At 34.7% G+C, this 25,093-nt stretch overlaps 2 protein-coding genes across 10 annotated transcripts in view; one reads left to right on the top strand and one right to left on the bottom strand.

The window, feature by feature from the left end:
• The window catches only part of LOC306866912 (WASH complex subunit 4-like), a 15,902-nt gene extending 6,811 nt beyond the window's left edge, over window positions 1-9,091 (top strand). For 2 of the 4 annotated variants that reach the window (XM_079412343.1, XM_079412344.1), the window contains 18 exons: window positions 766-873; window positions 952-1,098; window positions 1,470-1,549; window positions 1,658-1,763; window positions 1,855-1,971; window positions 2,051-2,219; window positions 2,879-3,033; window positions 3,105-3,179; window positions 3,271-3,375; window positions 4,895-5,029; window positions 5,120-5,228; window positions 5,486-5,552; window positions 5,766-5,852; window positions 6,778-6,925; window positions 7,019-7,115; window positions 7,198-7,394; window positions 7,471-7,567; window positions 7,650-9,091. In XM_079412343.1, coding sequence (XP_079268469.1) covers window positions 766-873; window positions 952-1,098; window positions 1,470-1,549; window positions 1,658-1,763; window positions 1,855-1,971; window positions 2,051-2,219; window positions 2,879-3,033; window positions 3,105-3,179; window positions 3,271-3,375; window positions 4,895-5,029; window positions 5,120-5,228; window positions 5,486-5,552; window positions 5,766-5,852; window positions 6,778-6,925; window positions 7,019-7,115; window positions 7,198-7,394; window positions 7,471-7,567; window positions 7,650-7,720 — 2,070 coding nt within the window. In that variant the 3' untranslated portion in view covers window positions 7,721-9,091. Of the gene's footprint in view, window positions 1-765; window positions 874-951; window positions 1,099-1,469; window positions 1,550-1,657; window positions 1,764-1,854; window positions 1,972-2,050; window positions 2,220-2,878; window positions 3,034-3,104; window positions 3,180-3,270; window positions 3,376-4,894; window positions 5,030-5,119; window positions 5,242-5,485; window positions 5,724-5,765; window positions 5,853-6,777; window positions 6,926-7,018; window positions 7,116-7,197; window positions 7,395-7,470; window positions 7,568-7,649 lie in introns of those variants that run through there. The other 2 variants (XR_013783976.1, XM_079412345.1) reach the window with 2 other exon arrangements.
• Window positions 9,061-25,093, bottom strand: LOC306866913 (CCR4-NOT transcription complex subunit 2). Of its 6 annotated transcripts, none has more exons than XM_079412349.1 (16): window positions 24,920-25,045; window positions 24,194-24,299; window positions 23,753-23,875; window positions 21,540-21,612; window positions 21,269-21,416; window positions 21,011-21,190; window positions 16,080-16,156; window positions 15,834-15,959; window positions 15,527-15,651; window positions 14,137-14,257; window positions 12,419-12,575; window positions 12,276-12,337; window positions 12,145-12,194; window positions 11,962-12,062; window positions 11,718-11,862; window positions 9,061-10,679 (listed from the first exon to the last, which is right to left on the bottom strand). In XM_079412349.1, exons 2-16 carry the CDS (start codon window positions 24,194-24,196, stop codon window positions 10,593-10,595), a joined length of 1,578 nt encoding a protein of 525 aa, XP_079268475.1. In that variant the 5' UTR covers window positions 24,197-24,299; window positions 24,920-25,045; the 3' UTR covers window positions 9,061-10,592. The 6 variants fall into 6 exon arrangements, with proteins under 6 accessions (XP_079268475.1, XP_079268476.1, XP_079268477.1 ...); XM_079412350.1 differs by having other exon boundaries at window positions 24,386-24,925; XM_079412351.1 differs by lacking the exon at window positions 24,194-24,299 and having other exon boundaries at window positions 24,920-25,093.

The following is a 25,093-nucleotide window of genomic DNA, read 5'->3' as shown; positions in this document are numbered from 1 at the left end:
CACAAAAGTCTTTAAAACATTAATAGTAATCATTAATATCAGTGTGCGCTATACATCTAGTATATTTAAGTGTACACAATTTAGGCATTAAAAGTAGTCTGCACTGCAGATTTAGTGCATTAGTTCTAGTTCTCAGTGTTTAAACAGTAATAGTGTGCACTACAAATCCAGTACATTACTTGTAGCGTGCACAATTTCAAAACTGCACTACAAACTTAGTAAATAATTTTACACATTAATAGTAATATTCACTACATTTCTAGTAAGTTGGTTGTAGTGTGCAAAATAATTCAACACTAATTTTAGTGTGCACTGCAATTTAGTGTATTGTTGTAGTGGTAATGGTGTGCACTACAAATGTAATACATTAGTTGTAGAGTGCACATTAATTTGAAAACTGATAGTAGTATTCACTACTAGCATATCTAGTATATTGGTTGTAGTGTGGACAAAAATGTTGACACTAATAGTAGTGTGCACTATAAATCTAGTACATTATGCTGTAGGTATTGCACACTGTATTGGTTATTTACAGGCTGTCCTAGACACTGTATATTTAGTTCTAGTGTACATTATGCAGTATGCACAAGTGCTAATGTAATGTGTGCTAGTTCTAGTGTTATAGTTACTAATGTGGTGTGCACTAGTTCTAGTTCACTAGGCAGTGTCCACCATAAATCCAATACTTTAGTTAGTACACAAACTGTATTGTACTAGGTAGTGTGTGAAGTGTGCAGTGTTTATGTCAGTGTTTGTCATTCACAGGCTGTGGAGCACACGTTCCACCGGCGCTCACTGGTTGTTGCAGATTCTGTGTCTCACATCACGCAGCAGCTGCAGTCTCAGGCTCTGGCCTCCATCTCTACTGCTAAGGTACAGATGCACCACCGTTACCCAAGCACCAGCTCCACAGAGCAGATATTCTAATGACAGATTATTGTCCTCCTTCAGAAACGCGTGATCTCTGATAAGAAGTACAGTGAGCAGAGGCTGGATGTGCTGTCGGCTCTGGTTCTGGCTGAGAACACTCTGAATGGGCCCAGCACCAAAGAGAGGAGACTGATCGTGTGTCTGGCTCTCAGTGTTGGCACTCAAATGGTGAGTATGGATAAACAGTGTAAATCAAATTTATGGCCATTTCACGACATTTGTAGATAGAGTATTAAAATAAATGCTGTCAATAAGGAATTCAACACATTGAACAAGCTTTGAGTTTCCAGTCCATTTGACTTCGTTGCAAATTGCCCAGGGTGTTTATTTTTTTAAATAAATATTTTATTTGTTTGTTTTGTTTTGTGTATTATTGTTTTTGTTTTGTCTTGTGTTTTTTCTTTGTTTTGTGTTTTCCTTGTTTTGTTTTTCTTGTGGTGTTTTTGTTGTTTTTATGTTTTTTGTTTTGTTGATTTTATCGTCTTTTTTTCTGTTTTAATTCTGTTGTTTTTTGATGTTTTGTTTTTTGTTTTGTACAGAAAACCTTCAAGGACGAGGAGCTCTTGCCTTTACAGCTTGTGCTGAAAAAGCTGGACTTAATCAGTGAATTAAGAGAGCGGTAAGCCCTGAATTAGTTCAACTAATTACGATTAGCAATAGCAGATTTTGATTCTGTGACTTCTTTGACTTTGTTGTAATTGTAAGATGGGATAACCTCTCTCCTCAGAGTCAGAGTGCAATGCGACTGCAGTTTCCTGTACTGGCATCGTACTGTTTTTCCTATCTACCTGGATGATTTGTACGAAAACGCTGTGGATGCCTCCAGAATTCATGTAAAACTCTTAACACTATTCTTAAAATTCACTTAACATTTTTTGAAATAACTGATTACATGTTATTTAAAGATGTATATATTTTCTCTAGTACATGTTCAGTGCGCTCAGAGACTGTGTGCCCACCATGTTGCACGCCAAACACATGGAGTCATGCGATCAGCTGCTGGAGTGTTATGACACTGAGATCATGGAAATCCTCAATGTGGTAAAGCAGAGTGCTGGCTGCATATCTTTTTGTAGTAATTTTGCATTTTAGTTCATTTGCATGTTTTTCTGATCGTTAGCACCTGCTAGACAAGCTGTGTAAGGAGATCGAGAAGGACCTGCGCTTGTCTGTGCACACACACCTCAAACTGGATGATCGAAACCCTTTCAAAGTGGGCATGAAGGATCTGGCTCACTTTTTCTCTCTCAAGCCCATTCGCTTCTTCAACCGTTTCATTGACATCAAAGGTAGGGCAGATAAAAGACTGAATGCATGAGTTACACTATATATAGTGGACATAATCAATACTTTAAAGGGGACGCGTTCTACATATTTGTCTGTGAAGTTCACTTAGAATTTTAGTCAATGTTCATTTCCAATGAAATCATAAACAAGCAGTTTTGGCTCTGGTGTAAAACTAATGACTACAAATCAAGTTTTTTTGTTGTTGAAAATTTTTGGGGAAAAAGTTTCAAAATGTATTTTAAGCACTGCCAATGTCAACTCATTAAAATATAATTTTTTAACTGTTTTAAGACATTATTAAATCTGATATCATTAATATATCATAACCATGTCTGGTTGGAAACTATGAGATAAAAAAATAAAAAAAAATTTTTTTTTTTTTTTTTTTTTTTTGTGAATGTATCATAAATGTAATATATAACTATAACAGTATATATAATTGAAATATTATATATATGATTTGTACATATATGTGCGTATAATTATTTTATTTATCATACAAGGACTTCAATCATACAATGACTTTATACATGAAAATAAATAGTTGCCTTGATATTTTAAGAATGGAGTCTTTTGCTGGAGAGCATCATAACCTTGAGCTTTATATCTGTCTTCTAATCGATATGTATGACATTAAGAATAAATCCTCCATTTCCTGCAGCCTATGTGACTCACTATCTAGACAAGACGTTTTACAACTTGACGACTGTGGCTCTTCATGACTGGGCCACGTACAGCGAGATGAGGAACCTCGCCACTCAGCGCTATGGTTTGGTGATGACTGAGGCGCATCTCCCCAGCCAAACTCTGGAACAGGTGTGTAGCTCACCAAATCATCTCAGAAAAGATCTACTGCATTCAGCCTGATATCATTGTATGTCTTCTAGGGCCTGGACGTCCTGGAGATCATGAGGAACATTCACGTCTTTGTCTCGCGCTACCTCTACAACCTAAACAACCAGGCAGGATTTGACTTCTGACATTATTATTGGCCCACAAATGTAGTACTTCACTTGATGTGTTTGTGTAAAACACCTTCTCTATTGTGTGTAGATCTTCATTGAGAGGACCAGCAACAACAAGCACTTAAACACCATTAACATCTGCCACATTGCCAACTCCATTCGCACTCATGGAACCGGTATCATGAACACAACAGTATGTACAGATCTTGTCAGGATGGTCCCAGCTAACAAAAATACAAACATTTTGCTAAGATTCTCATTAAAGGGACTGTTCACCCAAAAATGATTTTGTCATCATTTACTCACCCTCATGTCATTCCAAACCTGTTTGAGTTTTTCTTATGTTGAACACATAAGAAGATATTTTGAAGAATGCTGGTAATCGAGCAGTTGTTGGTCCCCATTGACTTCCATAGTATTTCTTTCCATACCGCGGAAGTCAATGGGGACCAACAACTGTTTGGTTCTTCAAAATATCTTCTTTTGTGTTCAACATAAGAGAAACTTTTACAGGTTTGTAATGACATAAGGGTGAGTAAATGATGACAATTTTCATTTTGTGGTGAACTATCCCTTTTAAGTAATGAAGTTATCTTTGAATGTTGTCTGAATATTCAAAATGTCCAGTTTTCAAATGTTTAAAAATGTTTTTTCTTGGTTATATGAACATTGGAGAAAACATTAATTAAACGTTCAATTTTAATGATGATAAAAACATAATAATGATAATTAAATAATAAATAAATAATTAGTAGTAATAATAATAATAAAACAAAACAACAGTGACAACAATATTAAATGAACACAACAACAACAAAGAGTTAGTTGTTGTTGTTGTTGTTATTAATAAATAAATATAAAATGATTATTATAAATTAATAATAATAATAATTAAATAATAAAACAAAACTTATGATAATTAAAACACACCAATAATAATAATGTTAATAATATTCTCTGACATTCAAAACAATGTTTTTCAAAATGAAAAGATTTTTTTTTTATGTTTAAACATTGGCAAAAACATTTAGTGGAAATTTCCATTTGAATTATGGTAAACAAACATATTAATTATAATTAAAACATACCAATAATGATAATAATAACAATAAAACAATTAGTAATTATAAAACATTAATAGTAGTAGTCATAGTAATAGTATAGTAGATATAACTAATAGTTACTGTTATATATATTATTATTATTATTATTATTATTAATAATAATAATAACAGTAACAATAAAACAAATAGTGATTGTACAGTAGTTAAAACTAATAATTATGATCAAATATACTACCACTACTACTACTACTAATAATAATAATAATACATCTCTGAACATTAAAAATGTCCAGTTTTTTTATGTTTTGTCTTGTTATGTGAAAGTTGGAAAAAACATGAAGGAAACATTACATTTGATCATTTTGTAAACATGAGAATGTTAATTTTAATGTTCTGTGAAACATCTGAAACTATTAAATACTTGCCAAAATGTTTCTGAAAAAACATTCCATGAATGATGTATAATGTTTTTGTTTAATGTTTTGAGACTGTTATTAACGACTCTGAACAAACGTTATTATTGTTACTGGAGGAATGTTTGTTCATAAGTTTGAGAAAACTTTCCCAGAACGTTCTCTGTTAGCTGCATCTGTATTATGTGACCAGTAACATCTCATCATACTGATGGCCTGAAGTGTCTCTCTGCAGGTGAACTTCACGTATCAGTTCCTCCGCAAGAAGTTCTACATTTTCAGTCAGTTCATGTATGACGAGCACATCAAATCCAGACTCATCAAAGACATCCGCTTCTTCAGGGAAACCAAGGATCAGACCGACCAGAAGGTGCGCTGGTCTCCATTCGCACATCGTTATGTCATGAAGCAATGTCATTTTATGAAGACATAATCTTCTTTTGGTTTCTGCTGTATGTAGTACCCTTTTGAGCGAGCAGAGAAGTTCAACCGTGGCATCAGGAAGTTGGGTCTTACTCCAGATGGTCAGAGCTACCTGGATCAGTACAGACAGCTCATCAGTCAGATCGGTAAAGTTTGCCTGTAGGTTTTTAGATGCATCTGGGAACTCTTTCCTTTTGTAATGTTCTCAACTTCATAATGTGCACGCTGGGATGCTCTAAACATAATGTCAAGGAAAAGACACCGAAATGCAAATGTCTTCACAACAAAGCAGCAAATTTAAAGTTGAAAAAAATATATAGTTGTATTTAAGAATTTAATTAATAAATGTTAACTCTTTTTTTTTTTCTTTCTCCTTCTCTTCCATTCTTTTTCTTTCTTGCAGGCAATGCGATGGGTTATGTGCGCATGATTCGGTCCGGAGGGCTGCATTGCTGCAGCAGCGCTATCAGGTTAAGCATCATCTACTACTATTACATACAAAGATTATTTGACTGAGACATTCAGATCGTGGTAAAACTGGTAATACTAGATAAATAATTATAGTCGCACAACACTTAAGCTAAATGAGACGCATATGGTATGAACATTATAAAAATCATCCTACAGAAGTCTTCCGAACAACCAAGATATTAGCAAGCTACTTGCATTCAAACATGTTGCAGGTTTGTTCCTGATCTAGAGGACATCGTTAACTTTGAGGAGCTTGTGAAAGAGGAAGGCCTTTCTGAAGAGACGCAGAGAGCCGCCAGGTACTGTACTTCATAATGTCAGTCAATCAGCGTCTTTGCTGTCAGCCAGGGAATTAATAATAATAATAATGTGAATTAAACAACAATAAATACTGCAAATACTAAAATAATAATAATAATGTGAATAAATAAAACAACAATAATTAATAAATACTGCAAATACTAAAACAACAATAATATTGTGAATAAATAAAACATTATTTAATAAATACTGCAAATACTAAAACATAATACTAAAAACAACAATTATAATAAATAAATAGACATTATTAATAATAAATGAAACATAACCACCACAACAATAATATGCACAACAACATTAAACAATTAGTAATTATTATTGCTAGTTATTATTATTAATATGAAAGCATTGTTAATAAAAACAATAATAATAATTATTATTATTATTAAAACATACCAAAAATAACAATGAACAATTAGTAATTAATTATTACTATTAGGTTTATTAGCTATTATTAATAAACAAACAAACATTAATAGTAACAGTAGTAGTAGTAATTTTAATACATAAATGTAAAAAACAATACAACAAAAATTTATGATGATTCTAATATCAATAACAATAATAATTTGTATTATTATTATAAATGGATATTAAATAATTCTAAAATCTAAAATGTTATTATTGTTGTTGTTAATACACACACATAACAATAAACAATTCGTAATTATTACTATTAGGTTTAATATTTATTTGTTATTAATAAATTAATAATAAAACATTAATAGTATTACTAATAGTAGTAGTAATATTAATACATAAATGTTAAATAATAAATACCACAAAAATGGATTGATACTTATATTAATAATAATTTGTATTATTGTTATAAATACTTAATTTTAAAATATTATAATAATAATAATTATTGTTATAAATTATTACTTAATTTTTTTATTTCAGCCAACTGGACTGTGTGCTTAGTGACCTGACCAGTAACTCGGCTGAAGGAACGGAGTACTTCAAGATGCTGGTGGGGGTTTTCGCACCGGAGTTTCGCAGCGTCAAGAACATGCACTTGAGGAACTTCTACATGATAGTTCCTCCTCTGGTGGGTCTTCAGAATCGGATCTTGGATGTGGAAGTATCTTGCCAATTGTAGCGTGATCTCTTGCATAACGTTCCTCTTTCTTCTCCCTCGCAGACGGTAAATTTCGTGGAGCATTCCATCAGCTGCAAAGAAAAACTAAACAAGAAGAACAAAGTGGGAGCTGCGTTTACAGACGATGGTTTCGCCATGGGTACATGTTTAATACACTTATAAAGGTGATATACTTTCTTTCCATGGGCTAAATACTCAAGGACCTTTTCTGTGTTTTCCAGGAGTCGCCTACATCCTGAAGCTTCTGGACCAGTATCAGGAGTTTGACTCCCTCCATTGGTTCCAGGCTGTGAGGGAAAAGTATGTGAAGGAAATGAACGCGGTGGTGAAGGAGCAGAACGTTCAGTCCACCAGCCAAGACGAGAAGCTCATGCAGACCATGAACCTGACGCAGAAGAGACTGGACGTATATCTGCAGGTATGGGAGCATCTTTGTGGTCTTCAACAATGATGGCCAATGGCTTTGTTTAATCGCATCTTCTTTCCATTTGTAGGAGTTCGAGCTGCTCTATTTCTCTCTGAGCAGCGCTCGGATCTTCTTCAGAGCTGATAAAACGGCAGCCGAGGAGACCCAGGAGAAGAAAGACAGAGGTTGGTCGATGGATGCATGATCTCTAGAATATTTCATGGTGACTTTTAGCACCACAAACACTCATTTAATCTCTCTTTTCAGAGGAAGTTGCCAAAACTGGTCCAGGTTCCTCAACGATCGAGGCTTCTCCTGGGGAAAGCAGTGCCAAGTGAAACTACAAAGGATCTTGAACGATATAAATCACTTGAACAGCATAGACTCGTTCCAAAGGAGGTTATAAACATTGACCCTCCAGCCACCATACTTCTGTTGGAGTCTGTACAGCTGCTTAAACTCATTTTGGCACTACGCCACCTGCACTCATTCAATTGGAACTGACTATGGATTTGGACCAACGCTTCGGTTTTAGATTATGATTGTTTTATGTATTGACAACGATGTTCAACAACTGTTTTGTCAAGCATTATGCGGTCATGTAAATTCAAGAAATGTGATTGGTAGATGAATGTGTCTGTAGTTTTTTTTTCTTCTTAAAGGGATAGTTCACCCAAAAAATTAAAATTGTCATTAATTACTCTCCCTCATGTCGTTCCAAATCCACAAGACCTTCGTTCATTTTCTGAACACAAATTAAGATATTTTTGATGAAATCCGAGAGCTTTCTGACCCTGCATAGACAACAACGCATGATGAACAAAGGTCTTATGCGTTTGGAAAGACAAGTGAGTAATGACAGAATTTAAATTTTTGGGTGAACTAACCCTTTAATGTCCTATTGATTGTTAGGAACAAATATTTTTTAAAGGATAAAACTGGCTTTTAGGATACTTTTTTTTTTTTTAGCTAAAGAAATTTAAAAAGAAATTCAAAGACCTAATTATATTTCACCCAACAAATGGAAATTATAACCAGTATTCAAACCTGTATTTTGCCGGACACAAGATATAGAGAAATATATATGAGATTATATATATATACATACACGTTTTTACAATCAACCAATAGGGAACAATAGGGTTATTTTGGACCCCACTGACCATTTTGTCCCACAGACAAATATGGTTCTTCAAAATATCTTCTTTTGCTCAGAAGGAAAGTTGTACATGTTTTGAATGACAAGAGGGTGAGTAAACAATGTCAGACTTTCCATTTTTGGGTGAACTTTCCTTTTAAAGTTGAATTATGTAAACTAGAATTTTTTTTTCTGTCAAGAGTACTAATTTACTTTAATAATTTTCTGCCCAAAAATTATTCAATGCCATACTTTTTGATATGTGAAATATGTATAATATAAAATGTAGCACACTAACATACTCTGTTTAGTCTGTTTGTGCTGCATAAAATATATTGCAATGTGTCCGACAGTAAAATAACAAAACATCAATTGTCCTTGAGCTGTGATGAAGTTGAATTGCACTTGCCTTAAAGCTGCTGCTGTTACAGTATTCATAATGATCGCGCACTACACAGCAGTTTCTTCACGTCAGTGGCATTCCATCTGATTTTCTTAACTATACTGACCTTTTGGAAGTAATTTGTGTGTTAACCATTAACCTCATGTCATCTTTATTAAAAGACTTGGAAGAAAAGCATGTCTGTTCACGTGAACAGGAAAAAGCACAGCTTCAGGATTAGTCAAGCATTACAGGCACACACACAACATGCTCATACCGAACACCCCCTTCCCATACAGAGTCCAAACACTGGTTCAGGAAAGCCGTTCTGCTTTATTACAAAGAAAGGGAGCTTTAAAGGTGGTCAGAAAATACAAGATTGGTCTGTTTTTCATACTATGGGTTTTCCCTTTCCTACGAAATGCTTCTATTCAAATAGCTGCAGCTGAAATGTCTCCACCCCCTCGTTTTGTTTTTTTCGCAATACAGATGTCCTCGCTCTGGCCTTCCGTGTCGCTTTTATTCGTTTAGTTGAATTGGTCTTTAAGTGCACAGGGTAACAAACGTGATTCCCTGTCTGGCAGCTCAACATACTGTTCACTAATTTTTTTTTTTGTCTTTTGCGGGTTTTTTTGCTTCTACCACATAATGCCATTTCTGTTCACCTCCTAAAAACGAGGTCAAGCATAGGTACTTCTTCCAAAATAGACGCCATGTATATATATATATAGATACATCTATCTATATATATCATATATATACACATTCATACATACATATCTTTATTCATGTGATGTCAAAAAATTAAAAAAAATGTACACGTTTATTACAAAATCGTAACAAAGACTGAAAAGGGTTCGTATTCATTCTGGAACAATGTTTCTCGGTAAGCGCACAACCGCCTGGTCCACGGGTTGTGCCCAACAACGGTCAATGAAACAGTCTGATTGGGATTTATTGACGCCAAGCAGAAAACACCTCGCCGGATGAGCAACGCGGGTGAATGGAGCAAAAGAAACGGGAAATGAAAGAAAACGGGGGAAAAGGAAAAAAAACAACACCTCGATGTTAATGAGAGGGCCGCACGTCCTTCCAGACGACGACAGGAGCGCAGCAAGTTTTCCCACATTAAAAAAAAAGCAGAAAACAATTTTTGTGTTCTTTTATTACTAAATAGTGCAACAATGAACATTGCATTTTCTTTTGCCCTTGTGTATTCACATGTATTGGATTTGTCTTTGTGTCTGTCCTCTTTGTTAGCGCAGTGCACTTCGGAAAACAAAGCTCAAACTGCGTTTTTCTCTTGAATACCAATGGATGTGTTTGTGATCTGTACTGCAACTTCAAAGACTCCAGGCAAACACCAAAAGGGGCTTTCCATCAGCGGAGTAAACAAAACATTGACCCTGCTCAAAATGAAATGGAGGGAGAAGAAGAAAAAAAAATGTAAGAGGGGAATTTAAAAACAGAATGAAAATATATAGAAGTTTTGTGTTCGGGCAGCACATAATTTGTAAGGGAGGGCCCCTCCCCCCAGTTCTCAAGGTGGAGACCCCCGCCACCCCCTCCCCCTCCCGCAGTCCAAGTCCAGAAGTTGAGGAATAAAACCAGGTTTTTTGTGGTCAGGCAGGTCGGTTGGCTGTCTGTTGCCGATCGCTCCGAGAGCTCATGGGCGCTGACGGACTCCGCTTCAGAAGGCCTGCTGGGCCGGATTGTAATTGAAGGTGGTTGGCACGTGAGGCCGCTCCTCTAGCTTGTCATATTCCAAGTGAAACTCCTGAGAGAGCAGAGAAAAGCACAAAGCTGAAGTTTACTTGCATGTATACATAAACATACACTTCACTTGAATATTCAGTACAGTGATGACATGATATATTTACATTATCAGCATCAGTAGCTAAGTGGGGCTGATTGGCCAATTAAGTACGTGCAGATTACTGGTTTTCAAATATATTCTAATAAATATTTCATTTTTATGCAATTTTTCAGCAATTTTCCCGCTGCACCTGACCTCATTTTTTGTTGTGAACCTGTTAAAAAAATAGTAACTGACAAAGACCCTCTAAATTCTGTTTAAAAGTACCCCAAGGCATAAAAATTTGCAATTAAATTCAAGCAAATATTTATATTTATTTAAAAAAAATAAAATTAACTAGAATTGTATTGTATTATATAAAATCTAATTTAATATAAATATTTTAAATATAATTTTATGATAATAAATTTCTAATATAAATTAAACATTTGACATTTTTATAATTTTTGGAACATATACATAAGTATAATAAATCTCCAAAACGTTCTAAAGTTCTAAAGTCTAAATACATAATACTTAAGATAATCTCTCAAAGAAAACGTCTAAATTATAATAATAAATACTAATAATATTTTAACATTTATTTTATATTTAAAATGTGTTTTAGATAAGAATTACACATTTTTCATATTTTCAAAATTAATATGTTACAAATTACGTTTTGAGAGATTTTGTGCATGTTGTGTGCTATTAATTTGTATTATGTTGATTTTTAAGCATTAAATCAACCATCTTGCTCTCAAGATATTGTATGATATTGCAGAGATTATCATATTTAAAAATTCACATTGGTCACCATTATTACTGACATTGTGTGTCATTCTGCTGCTCTAGGATACTGACATTGGTTTGAGATACTGACATCAGAAAAAAAAACAACAACACACAATGGCACAAACCAGATGTAAGATTTAATCACTCAAGTCCGAGTGACTATCAGCAAGTGTCTGTAGCTGTAGAAAAGAAAGGGGAAGAGGACCCTGAAGTCAGTATCTTTACCTTAGCAACCTTCCTCCAGTTATGACAATCAAAGAAGTAGTATGTTCCTCTCTCGTAGGTGTTGGTCTTTAGCGTGGGCTCCATGCCAGGTGCTCTTGTGATCCAAACCCTTTCTTCTTTATGGTACCGCCAGTCCCGGTTGAAGCTGCAAACAACAAAATGTTCCATTTAAAGTCTCAACTTCCACCGGTGGTTGGTTATCAGCAAAAAAGAGTCCTAGAATGACGTAATCAGCAGGACGTACAGCTCAACAGCAGCGAGGAGTTGTAAGAGGTCTCCTCCGTTCATGTAGTAGAGGTAAAACAGCAGGTCTTCACCGTATCGTCCCAGTTTTATTGCAGCCAGCTGTACAGAGCACATTATAAGGTTAGCATCATCCACATATTACAATTTCAATGCGGTTTTACTGAAGCGTTTATCACCTCACCTTGTCCCTTATGTGAATGTTGGTTAAGTACTCTGAGGGAACATGGAAGTCTAAAAAAACAATTGCATTTATTACTGAAGATCCAAAATGAATTGGTCATCTCTAACCTGTAGAGTCAAATGAACTCTCACCAATGTCTTGTGGTCGACATGGAGCTGAAGCCCAGGGAGATGCAAACTTAGGATACAGATTCCTATAAACCGAAATAAAATTAATGTGTACAAAAAGAGAACATTGACTAGAAATCAATATCTGGCACACGAAAGTATCTTACTCCGGAGAGTTGAGGTTGAGTCCTAGCGTTGTTAGGTCGCTTCCTAAAGCCAGGTGAACCATCCCAGGGTCCGTCTCAGCTGCCCGGATGAACGTCAGGAGTCCAATCATCCCAAACTGATCCGTCACCATTCCTGAGGGAATGTTTGTTACCTTGCCTATAAAAGATTTGAATAAATGTCAAGCTTGATTGAGTGTCCAATGGACGGGGTTGCGACATTTCAATTAATTTTTATGAATTTTCCAGCAGATTTTTTTTTAGCAAAGAGCAAATTCTAGTCAGGGTTATTATAGTTAACTAAAACCATAAAACAAAAAAGTTGTGTTACTTGAAATAAAATAAAGTTTAACTGAAATGATGAAAAACAAAACAAAACCCATTTTATTTCAGCTATATTTTATTTTTAAACATTCATTTAGTTGATCTTGATGTACTAAGATAATTAAACTGAAATAAAATGAATGAAAACCATACAGATGGGGGTGCACATAAGTTTTTTCAGCCTGGTTCTCATACGAGTACCTGGAGATTTGGCTTGGTGCTCACACGGCCACAGCATGTAGTGTGACCCATAAAATATAACTAATATAACTAAAAAACTGATTAATAATAGTGATAATATTACAGCACTTTATTTTTTATAAAATAATAAACAAAATAATCAATTGTGATAATACTATTTTATTTTAAAATAAAAACGGAGTATTACATACAAATACTATTTTTTATAGTAAACTTAAAAATAAAATGCTAATATTTTAGCACATTATTATTATTTAAATTTTCAAATAATTTTATCAAATGTAAAATCAGCACTTATGTGCACCCCTGCATATAGACATATTAAACTATTAACATTGACAAAAACAACTAAATTGCTAATACTTTAACTACAATAATAAACCCTCAAAACATTAAAATAAAAAATGTTAATAAAAATATAGCATCCCAATAATAAAACAATAACCCTGTTTCTAGTCAGATTAAATATAACTACACTAGAATTTTTTATATTTTAGTTACTCTGAACATAGCTATGTGTTATATATATGTGTGTGTGTGTGTATATATATGTATGTGTATATATATATATATATATATATATATATATATATATATATATATATATTTGATGATGTATTGAATTATTTTCAAAAAACACAAAAATAAACAAATAAATACCAAGAGAAATACAATAGATACAATTAAGCATTAACATTATCTATAAATTATTTTCTATCTTCATATCAAAATTCTAGTGTAGTTATATTTTAATTACTCTGAACATAGCTACAAGTATATATATATATATATATATATATATATATATATATATTTTTTGTGATGTATTGAGTTATTTTACAATTTATTAACATTTAAATTTAAATTATTTTACATCAAAATGTATATATTTTTATTTTTTAATAATATGACAAATGTCGTAAATCATTTTAATTTATAATAAAAATGTCCATAATTTAATCAAGATTTGAGATGTTAATGACGTCTATGGGTTTTTATGGGCTTGGAATTATTATTATTAAATATTTTTAAATACACCCTGAACTGGGAACCCTGCCTGTAGCACTGAAACCTTCTGAAACAGATTCTTGAAGAAAATGCATGCACATGATTTGTTTTATTCAACACGTTTTCAAGCTCAGGACACTTTGGCAGTTGTTTGAAATACAGTGGTGCATGTTGCTAGAGAGCCTCACCATCAGGCAACACCTGGATCCCCTTCTTTTGCTGGTTGTTGTTCTGTGCTGATGATGTCTTGTCGCCGGGAAACTTGGGTCCATCTACACTTGAGCTGCCCTTTCCTGAAGAGTTCAAGCTCTGTGGAGACAGCAGAGGCCACAACAATCAGTTAAAGCTCAAGCAATCACAGTCACAGCACTGGATGCCATCACTTAAATCAGGGGTCTCCAACCTTTTTTACACCGCGGACCGGTTATGGTTTGAGAAAAATCTTGCGGACCGGGGGGTGGGGTGTTGTTGTGGATGATCAAACAGGTCTATTCGTTTATACTGTTATCAGCACAAGTTGAAGTATATTCGTCTCTTGTCTCTTGAGAATATGCGTTGTTAATGCAGCATTAGAAAACTCCATCAGTTTTGTTTTACTTTCACTTTATGACTGAAGACGTTCATCGGCATAACTATTGTGCAAAGTTTGCACGTTGCTTTTGTCATTTCCATTGGCTCGCTTCCATGGTTTAAAATAGAAATATTTCCAGTATTGCGACGTAACTGCAACCCCACATGCATCTGTATCTTAAACGCAGATATACATGAAAGAGGAATCAAATCGGTATGCCGAGCAGTCTGAAACACGTCTCTATGCTTGTGCTCGCTTCGGGTGTGTGCCAGTACAGCGCGCAAGTAACGAATTGAGTTGTGTTGTGTTTCATTTCTTCTTGTGGTTTTAAATAGCTTGAACATGTAAATCGGCATGTGATTCGCAGATTAATTTGCCAAACGGTGGGGTCTGGACCTGGTCCGTATATGACGGATCAACTGCGATCCGTTTAAGCCCTAATAGCCTATATGACAGAGCAGAGCAATCTTTTATTTACTAATTTAACATGAAATCGTCAAATTGCTACTCGATATCAAATCGCATACAACGAAAATACAGAATAATTAGAAAAATCATTTACGCACAATAAATAACAGAGCGTCATTATCTTTACACATTTTCCCCAGAACTTTCTTGTGACCCGGTAGGAATTCTTCCACGGCACGGTAGTGGGTCGTGACCCGGTGGTTGGGGACCTGACTTAAATGATCTGAGATGACCGAACACCTGAGAAGAGATGATGCCAACCCCTCAGAGGATGCCAACGCTCAGACAACATACAGAATTACCAAATTTTGCCACAAGTTAAATATATTAAGGTTCTGCAATATATAAATATATTGTGGAAACTTAATTTCCTGTAGAGCTGCTTTGCAATGATTTGTACCGTAAAAAGCGCTATACAAATAAACTTGAACTTCAATTTTAATAGCCACGCATCCTTACCCATCCTGCACAACAATGACATGTTATTTATGCAATCTCTCCCTGAAGCTTATGAAAGATCAAATTCAGGCAATACTGACTGATTTGCTTTCATCCGTGCTCAATGTCGGGTCCTTGTAGTTGGGCCCGGGCAGGGCTGGGAAGTCTTCGTTGTGAATGGAAAAGTCCTGCGACTGTTCGTTAGATGGCTTTGTGACCATTCCAACTATGGAGAAAAACATTTTAATTAAGATTTGAGGGTTATTGTGAGGAAATTAAAATAAACCCCATGACCTTGTCATGCATTCACAACACATCATCCATTGAAGGAGAAGCGTGCTTAGTCATAAATACTAAGAGGGTTTCAGTTTCAGCCAAGTAAAGCGACTGTGTAAAGTGAACTCGTACCATAGGGTGCCCTTCCAGACAGCGGATTATGCAACGGTGTTGGGTTGCCGTTTCCTTCCCTCCGACTTCTGTCTGCAAGTGCTGGGAATTCTGAGAGGTCTATTCCTGTCACATTTTCACTCCCATCTGCCACGATAACAGAAAGGATAATATGAGAATGAGCTATTTTCTTTCCAGAGCACAATTCAAGCTTCACGGTTCCTGACGTGGTGTATCATCACGAAGAACGCTCCTTACAGCACTTACCTGTCCCGTTGAAGATGTTATTGGATAAGGAGTTCATGCCAAACCCCTGGCTCCGGCCCATTCCAAATCCTGACATACTACAATGACACACATGAGGATTTGACCCTTTTGTTAAGGTCAGTCTTAATCAGTCTTGATTGGCCTTATCTTGGCCTAAGGTGAAAGTTAATTAAAATACACATATATATGCATTTAAGATTATGAGAAGCCACTTTTTAACATCATTTTTAATTTCTGCAATAAACAGAAAAGTGTATTAATGACAGGAGATTCGAACAAGCTTTCAATGTGCATATATGTAACCATATGTTGCCAACAAATAAAAAAAGCCTTATAAAATAGCACTTAAAAAAACATTTTAAAATGTCTTCAAACAGAAAACAAAAATATTAAAAATCTGCCACTACAGGTTAAAGTTTGGGGTTGATATCTTACTTTTATTTTTAAATCACATACATGCATTTTAATTCTTTGCAAACATACACATTTGGTTTTCTATAACATTTGTTGCTGACACAGAATGACTTGTGATAGTCTTGGTTGTCTCATGTGCTGAATACACAAACCAATCAGTATGTATTTATTTTTTTTTTTTAATTGTTTTATTTTTGTCTTTGAGTTTCCTGTATAATTATAATAAGGGATGCCACAACTCTCAATATATTGATCCGTTCGGTACAACATCCACGGTTCAACACGTGCTTGTGAAGCAAAAGAGAACATTATATAATGTTTTTACTCCACAACATCAGCTGAGTGTTTGAATTAACTCCCTTTTGTGATCTGATGTGGCTTCTTATCACAGAATAAGGCAGAAAATATTTTTATACTGTAAAAAAGGCTATGTCGAATTAGCTATAAATACACTTTATTATGAAAATACTCAAGTTGGCTTGAAGAACACAGATAAACTATACATTGTTTATTGTCTTCATGTCTCATCATTCAAATGTTTCTATTTTCTTTTTATTTAGTTACAGTGGCTATGTTTACATGCACACTTTGTTTCAATCAGACTGAATTGATTCCAGTTTATGAATCTGAATGTAATGTTTACATGAACGCTAAATAAAGTGATTGGTCTGATGTGCACGTTGTCACAAGCTTCAAATCAGAATAGATTTTTTTTAACATGCGCACACTGCACAAAAATAGAGTTTCTCACTGTTTGCACATAATACCCACTCTCCTACACGGTTTCTTTAGTGGTTTTAAACAGCAGAATTTATATTTATCCATTTCTCAAACAGATCGATTAAGGCGTTTACATGAAGGCTTTTCAATCCGATTGAGTCGTCAATCCGATTACAAACGGATTATTTGGTCGCATGTAAACAAAGCCACTGATGGCTGAATGCCTTTTGTCCATATTAAGGATTTAAATTCTATTACTTCTATTACTATTACTTAGTTTCTGTGCGAGGGTGCCCCCCGGCTTCCAGTATGAATGAAACAGACATTCATCAAGTTTCCATGCAGTTTTTGCTCTGTTTTGTTATCGACAGAGAATATGCATTAAAAAAAACTTTGCGAAATGTGCTGTCTATAGCGTGTTTCCATCCAACTGGCCTTTTACCGATAAAATGGTGTGTGTGATGTCATCCCTAAAAAAAAATTAATTGTCGCATAAGTTTTGGTGTATCGCAAAAAAACATTGCCCTTGAGCTGTTTCCATACATAATTTCTCCTATTTCGTAAATTATAGGCTATTAGCCTGTTCTTCATCCATTTGAAACTAAACAGCCTATTATTAAATTGTATAGGCCTACATAAAATTATTTTTTATTAACAAGTGTCATGAGTTTTTTTTTTTGTACTTTGTTATAGACTATTAGATAGATAGGCTACTTGATAATCAAGTAATAATCATAAAACAGGTGCAGTTGTATTATTTTTCTGATTAACGTTTATAGGAAATAGGAATGTTCATTTCACTTATTTTATTTCTCCTGACCGACGGTCGTTAAGCCATATTAACCGTTAAACCAACAAGATTGTTAAATTACAATTAAATTGATATGTGGCTGTGACCCATTAAAAATACCTAAATTTGTTTTCCAGGGATTTTTCTAAATAATTAATGAATTAACAAAATGAAAAAAAAAAAAAAAAACTGTGCAACAATTAGCAGCCTATATGCAGAATTTCGGTTCATTTTTGTGTTGCGCTCGAGAAAGCAGCATCCTGTTTGTTTCCTTTATTCCACAAAAGCACATGTTTTGTTTTTATTGTGAACGTACACAAATAAAATAAATATTTTGAATAGTTTTGAAAAATGTCTTACTCTTATATGGCCACAAATGAAGGAGTTGGCTATTGTAAGTTGTTTAAAAGAAAAAAAAAATCAAGTGATTGTGCCGGTGCCTCATGCGCGCAGTTAAGTATAGCCTACTGACTCGACAACGCAGCCTGTTCACTGTCATAATAAAATACAGTCAGCCAAACATATTGAAAAAAAAAATGCCATTATATTTCCCTTCACAACAAATCCTTTAAATTTAACGGTAGAAAGAACTCAGAACAAAACAAGAATAAAATATAAGAAGCTAACAAGCCAAAACGAATTAATTTAAACTTTTGTACTTGGCGTTCCAGTATCAATGTAAAACAAAATGTGCTTGGCATAATATCACGGGGGTATGGTGGTCAAGCTGAAAGGCACGGACTGCAGGCTATTTAAACTGAACAGTGCACTGTAAAAAAAGAAAATAACGTAAACGCAGGCTAGCCTACTAAAGGAACATCAAATTAAGATAAGTATGTTTGAGAGGTAACTCGTCTTTTTCTTACTATGCATAAAATAATTTTAGATGCAATTTAATAATATGAATATGATTTAATGGGCTTTTGAAACGGTACAGGGAAACGGTGCTTTAACGAGAGCAACACCATGAACACGGGTGCTGCCTATAGGGTAATTCTATCATGCGACACCACATTTATTTGCGTTAAAGCCCCTTTTCTCGACAAAAAGTGTTTCCAAACAAATTTTTGCGACATTTGAAGTATCGATATAGAATTTATGCGTTAAAGTTAAACGGAAAAAGATTGTGTCGACACATGAGAAATTTAATCGATAATTGGCATTTCCATCAGCTATATCGTAAATATTTTAAAGCGCTTAATATTTTTTCGAAAACAATCCTTGGATGGAAACCTGGTTATTGTTTATAGCGCTCACTAATGGCCAATCTATCCTATTTTGGGTAAAGATAGGAAAAATAATACTTCTCTCAAAAGAAATTTGAAGTGTCGGCACCAATAGCCTCACGGTAAGTGCGCTGACATACCATGCAACTGCACTCACGGCGACCAGAGTTCGAATCCAGGCTTGTGGTCCTTTGCCGATCCTGCTCCCCCCGCTCTCTTCACCCCTGTCAATTCTACACTGTCCTGTCCAATTAAAGGCTTAAAAAGCCCATAAATAAATATAAAAAAAAAAAAAAAATGAAAAAAAAAATGAAATGTTCCTTTAAAAAAAAGTTTTAAAAGGTGACATACCATGAAAATCTGACTTTTTCCTGTGTTTAAGTGCTATAATCGGGTCCCCTGAAAACGTGAAGGACAACCCAGGAACTTTGTTTTGGTAGGCCTTTTTCTGCAAGCCTCTGAAAAAAGGAGCGCGTCAGATTTCGCTCCCTCCGTGACGTGGTAAGGGGGATCTTATTATGATATTACGCCCCTTAATCTGCACGTTTCCTTCCACGGCACCGTCATTGTGTTTTCACAAGCAACAACGGTGAACCAGTTCTAACGCCATGGCAAAAGCTCAAGCTAAGCATGCTAACTGTTCTGTCTTTGGCTTCACTGATGAGCACAGAACACTGTTTAGAGTCCCAGCATCAGAGGAGACAAGAAAGCAGTGGATTTATTGATTTATTTACTGTATATTACACTGCTGCCACACAGATCTAATATAAACATGCAATTTCTTTCCCAGCTGTTTACCTTCACAGACATAACCGACTATTTTTGTAACTTTTAACAAACTTGTGTGTATTTGACAGTTTAAGGCACAAGAAGAGAACTTAGTTTAGCACTCACATGCCGTGTGACAGCAGCTTTTTGTGCGTGTGCTTCGGATGTGTGCGCTCAGAAAACCGTATACAAGAAGTTTAAACTAATATGGTTTAAAATGCATGATTTCAGCATGACAGATATGATAATCAAAACCAAACATGTTTTTAGCAGAGTTTCTGAGGACGGAGCTGTAAAGGCACAGTCCTATTCTAGGAAAGGGGGGGGGGGGGGGGGGGTTGTCAGCAGCTCATTTGCATTTAAAGAGCTATGCACTTTAACGGCTCGTTTCTGCTTCCACGAAAAATAGGCATTTTCAATAATGATATAAGAAATTATCTGTGGGGTATTTTTAGCTGAAACTTCACAGACACATTCTGGGGACACTTGAGACTTATTCAATATTTTAAAAAGGGTCTCCTTTTAAAAAAACGTGCATTTTAAAGCACAAAAAACACTCCAAGCCAAACCAAAAAACGTGGTTAAAAAATGTTTTATGTATTGAACCGTGGGCTAACTGTATTGTTGCATCCCTAATAATAGTAGCATAATTTTCTGCAAATAAAAACTGATCAATTTTTAAAATACATAGTATACATTTAAAATATACATTTAAAATTAGATATGAAAACATACAATATAATTGTAATATTATATTATATATTTTATTATATTTTTAAAAATATTTTATAATAGAATCTCGTCTCAACAGTAAAACTTTACATTACAATTCACGACTTCAGAAATCACTTTAATTTGTTTCATTCCCATATCATTGAGCACAATCTGACCACTGTCCTGGCACCAGTAATTCTGTACAGGTAATTTCTTTTTAAATAATAAACCTGTTCAATTGAAAAGCCTTACCAAAGCAAGTTGTTTGCTATCGCTATCTCTCGTGTAACCATTCTTACCTGTTGATGGTGAATGGCTGGCGTGCTGGCTGCTGCTTGGGCATGCAGATAATGCTGGGAGAGCTGCGGTTAGGGCTACCCAGGCCAGAGCTGCCCATGCTGTTGGTCCTGCCGCTCATGCCCATGCCCTGCCCTACCTGCGAACTCATCATGTTCCTGGTGTTCATAGGCAGGATGCCCCTGCGGAACACCAGCAAGGCCGGGATTTAACAGATCACATCTTAAATCAACATAAATCAAGCAGAGGAGATGGCGTACCTGTTCGGCGAAGGTGGTGTGTGGAGGGACATTGTTGGGACGCCGGTTGTTGGGGTGCTATGGCTCGGTAACTGAGTGCCTTGTGTTAAACTCCGGTTCAATTGAGGGTTGTTGTTGCTCATGCCCCTTATTGAGAAACCTAGTGCACCTACAAAATGAGCCCGGAAAGAAACACTGATCAATTGGTACTCAGAATCAGAGCACATGGTGTTTCTATTAGCATCAAAATTATTTTTCAGTACTATAAGCCGTAATGAAGAATTGCACTTACTTTGCGGACCATACAAACTCGCACCAAGCTGTGACAATTGACCTGACGATGACGGCGAGGAAGATGGCAGCATCTGAAAACCGAGAGAAGTCAGAACATCTCATTTGAATTTGCATATTTAACATTACGTGCCAACAAATTAGACACAGAAATGAGAAACATTTATATTTCCATAAACATATTTACATACTACTACAGTTCAGAAGTTTGTGGTCGGTAAGAGCTTTTCATGTTTTTGAAAAACATCTTTTATGCTCATTATTTGATCAAAAATACAGTACTATTATTAAATATTACAATTTAAAAGAAACATTTTCTATTTGAATATATTTTAAAATGTAATTTTTTCCTGAAATGGCAAAGCTACATTTTCTTCGCTGTCACATGATCCTCCAGAAATCATTCTAATAGGCTGATTTGTTGCTCAAGAAACACTTCTTATTTTTATAAATCTTGAAAACAGTTGTGCTGCTTAATATTTTCATAGAAACTGTGATACAATTTTTTCTGGATTATTTTATGAATAAAAAGTTTCAAAGAACAATTTATTTGAAATAATCTTTTGTAACCTTATAAAGGTCTTTACAGATAGTTTGAATCAATTTAATGCATTCTTGCTGAATAAAAATATAAAAATCTTTTGATCAGTAGTGTATATTTCTTACACATTTCTCTCAATTTCAAATTAAATTGACAAATTAAAGACGTTTTTTTGAGCTAATGCAACTATGAAGAACATATGACATGCATTAGATGTGTATTTGCTTGATCTGTGTATTTTAATCACTGTAATAATGCCATTTAGAATGACAGGAAATGCAGTTCGTCACAACTTGCAGTTCAGTTCTCCTCATAAAACGGCTAAAGTGTAGTGTTTTCAGTACACAAAATGCCATCTGCACAATCAACATTCATAATTACGTCATAATTTGTTTCCACCATTATTCTTGGACACACTCCCAACTTCAAGAGTCTGGAAATTATGACTTTATGCTGGTGTTCATGTGTGCTCAACTCATAAATATGACCATTCTGACTTGACTTCACTTGAATGTAATTAATCAGAAATGTTTAGAATCACATGTGTTCATGAAGGTACAGATTACTTGAGTCACTTAAAGTGAAAGTTAAAAAAAAAATTATTTTGGCAAAAAAAGGGTAATTCATTTTTATTTTGACAAATGTGTTAAAAATATTATTAAATACATTTTACAATATATTTTTATATACACTACCAGACAAAAGTTTTTGAACAGTAAGATTTTTTATGTTTTTTTAAAGAATTCTCTTCTGCTCACCAAGCCTGCGTTTATTTGAACCAAAATACAGCAAAAGCATAAATATTGTGAAATATTTTTCTATTTAAAATAATTGCTTTCTATTTGAATATATTTTAAAATGTTATTTATTCCTGTGATTTCAAAGCAGAATTTTTAGCATCATTACTCCAGTGACATGATCCTTCAGAAATCATTCAAATATTATGATTTGCTGCTCAAAAATTTAATATTTTTAAAATATTTTCAAAAACATTTAATATTATTATGATGTTGAAAACAACCGAGTAGGATTTTTTCAAGTTTCTTTGATGAATAGAAAGTTAAGAACAGCATTTATCTGAAATAGAAATCTTGTGTAACATTATAAATGTCTTTACCATCACTTTTGATTTTATTAAAGCATCCTTGCTAAATAAAAGTACTAATGTCTATAATCCCCCCACTCCCCCCAAAAAACCTCAACTGTTTTAAATATTGATAATAATAATAATAATAATGTTTCTTGAACAGCAAATCAGCATATTAGAATGATTTGTGAAGGATCATGTGACACTGAAGACTGGAGTAATGATGCTGAAAATACAGCTTTGTTCACAGAAATAAATTACATTTGAAAATATATTCAAATAGAAATCAGTCATTTTAAATAGTAAAAATATTTCATAATTGGATCAAATAAATGCAAGCTTGGTGAGCAGAAGAGAATTCTTTAAAAAAAACATTAAAAATCTTACTGTTCAAAAACTTTTGACTGATAGCGTACCGGTTTAAAATATATTTTTTGTTGGTCAGGTCAGTGAACATGTTGACAGTGCAGCTGAAATATATAATATTAAGCTAATAATTTAATTTCATCATTATATCAGACCTTCAGTCAACAAAAGGATTTGACAGAATGAACATAACCATCAGAATTAACTAGTATTGACATACGTCTTTCTCCGACCGATGCGGGAACATTGACTGCTGGCCATAGTATATACTCTCATCAGGGTAGTCACTTTCGACCCCCTCCGGAAACTTCTTTCTCGTTGCACTGAACATTCCGTTTGTCACCTACAGAAGAGAGGAGACGGTTAAAACCAAGATAATTCATTCCTGAACCAAAATCATACCAGATTATCTTTCTGCACGTCTAGTGGACATATCATTAACTTCTATACAGCACATCTGAGAACTTGTAATAAATAATGAATTACCACTGCAGAACAAGACCCAAGGCTATATGTTGATTTAAGTGCATTATTAAAAAGGTACAGGCTATTTTATCAACTCACTTTACACCTAAATCATACAATTAGGATTAGTAAGATTAAACTTAATTGTACTTTAGCCGAGAGTCTAATGCTATAAGAACATTTAGACCTAACTTACCATAGCGGTACGTTGTTAAATAAATAATTTATTCATCTTTTCAAAACAAAGCAGGTATTCGCCGTATGGTTGGAAAACAAATAAATATCACTTTGCAAACTGACACCTGACAACAAACACAGAAACAGCTTAATTCACCAGCTAAATCCATGAAAAACATCCATTACTAGCCAGATACTTCAACATACTCACATTTCCACATACCGCAACATTATTAATACTATTCAAACTGATTCCCACATGTTATGATGTTACGAACACAATTACAGAGAGAAATAAATTAAACAAATAATTGCATGTCGCGAAATGTTCTCATTTATATAAGCTAGTTAACGTTAGCTGTCACGTTAGCTGTTTAGCTGCTAACTACAAATAAGACATTTGACAGAAACCAAAACACACTGGACCATTTAATCTATATTAGTCGTGGTGCTTTAGTTTTATAGCAGATGTCTAGACGCGCATAATACATGTATCTATCTGTTTAATGGTTTAGGCCTGTGTTTCGGCTGTCTGTTTTTGTTAGCGCTCAGCGCTAGTCGGCTAACTCCGGCCTCGAACAAAAACAGAAACCAGTAAAGCCGTGCAAACGTGTCAATGCATTCATTCAGCGACTAAATAACTGCTTGGTTATGTGCACAAAGCTGCAAATGTTCATTTGGCCCTATATATGCGATGCAAACCCTGCTGTGCAATGTATTTTTGGTGAAGAAGGAATTGACTAACCGCATTAATTTACCCTCTCCTCGCAGATCCAAGATGGCTGTGTTTCCTACAGGCGAGAATGCTGGGGAATAGCCTTTACCCTCTGACCCCTTGACCTGCAGTTTATTTAATACAAGACTGAAAATTGTGCTGGACACTGTCTGCTGGATATTACACACTCTACAGGACACTTAT

This window comes from Barbus barbus, assembly GCF_936440315.1.
Source record: "Barbus barbus genome assembly, chromosome: 48".
NCBI lineage: Eukaryota > Metazoa > Chordata > Actinopteri > Cypriniformes > Cyprinidae > Barbus > Barbus barbus.
This window is presented reverse-complemented; position numbering and strand designations above follow the sequence as displayed.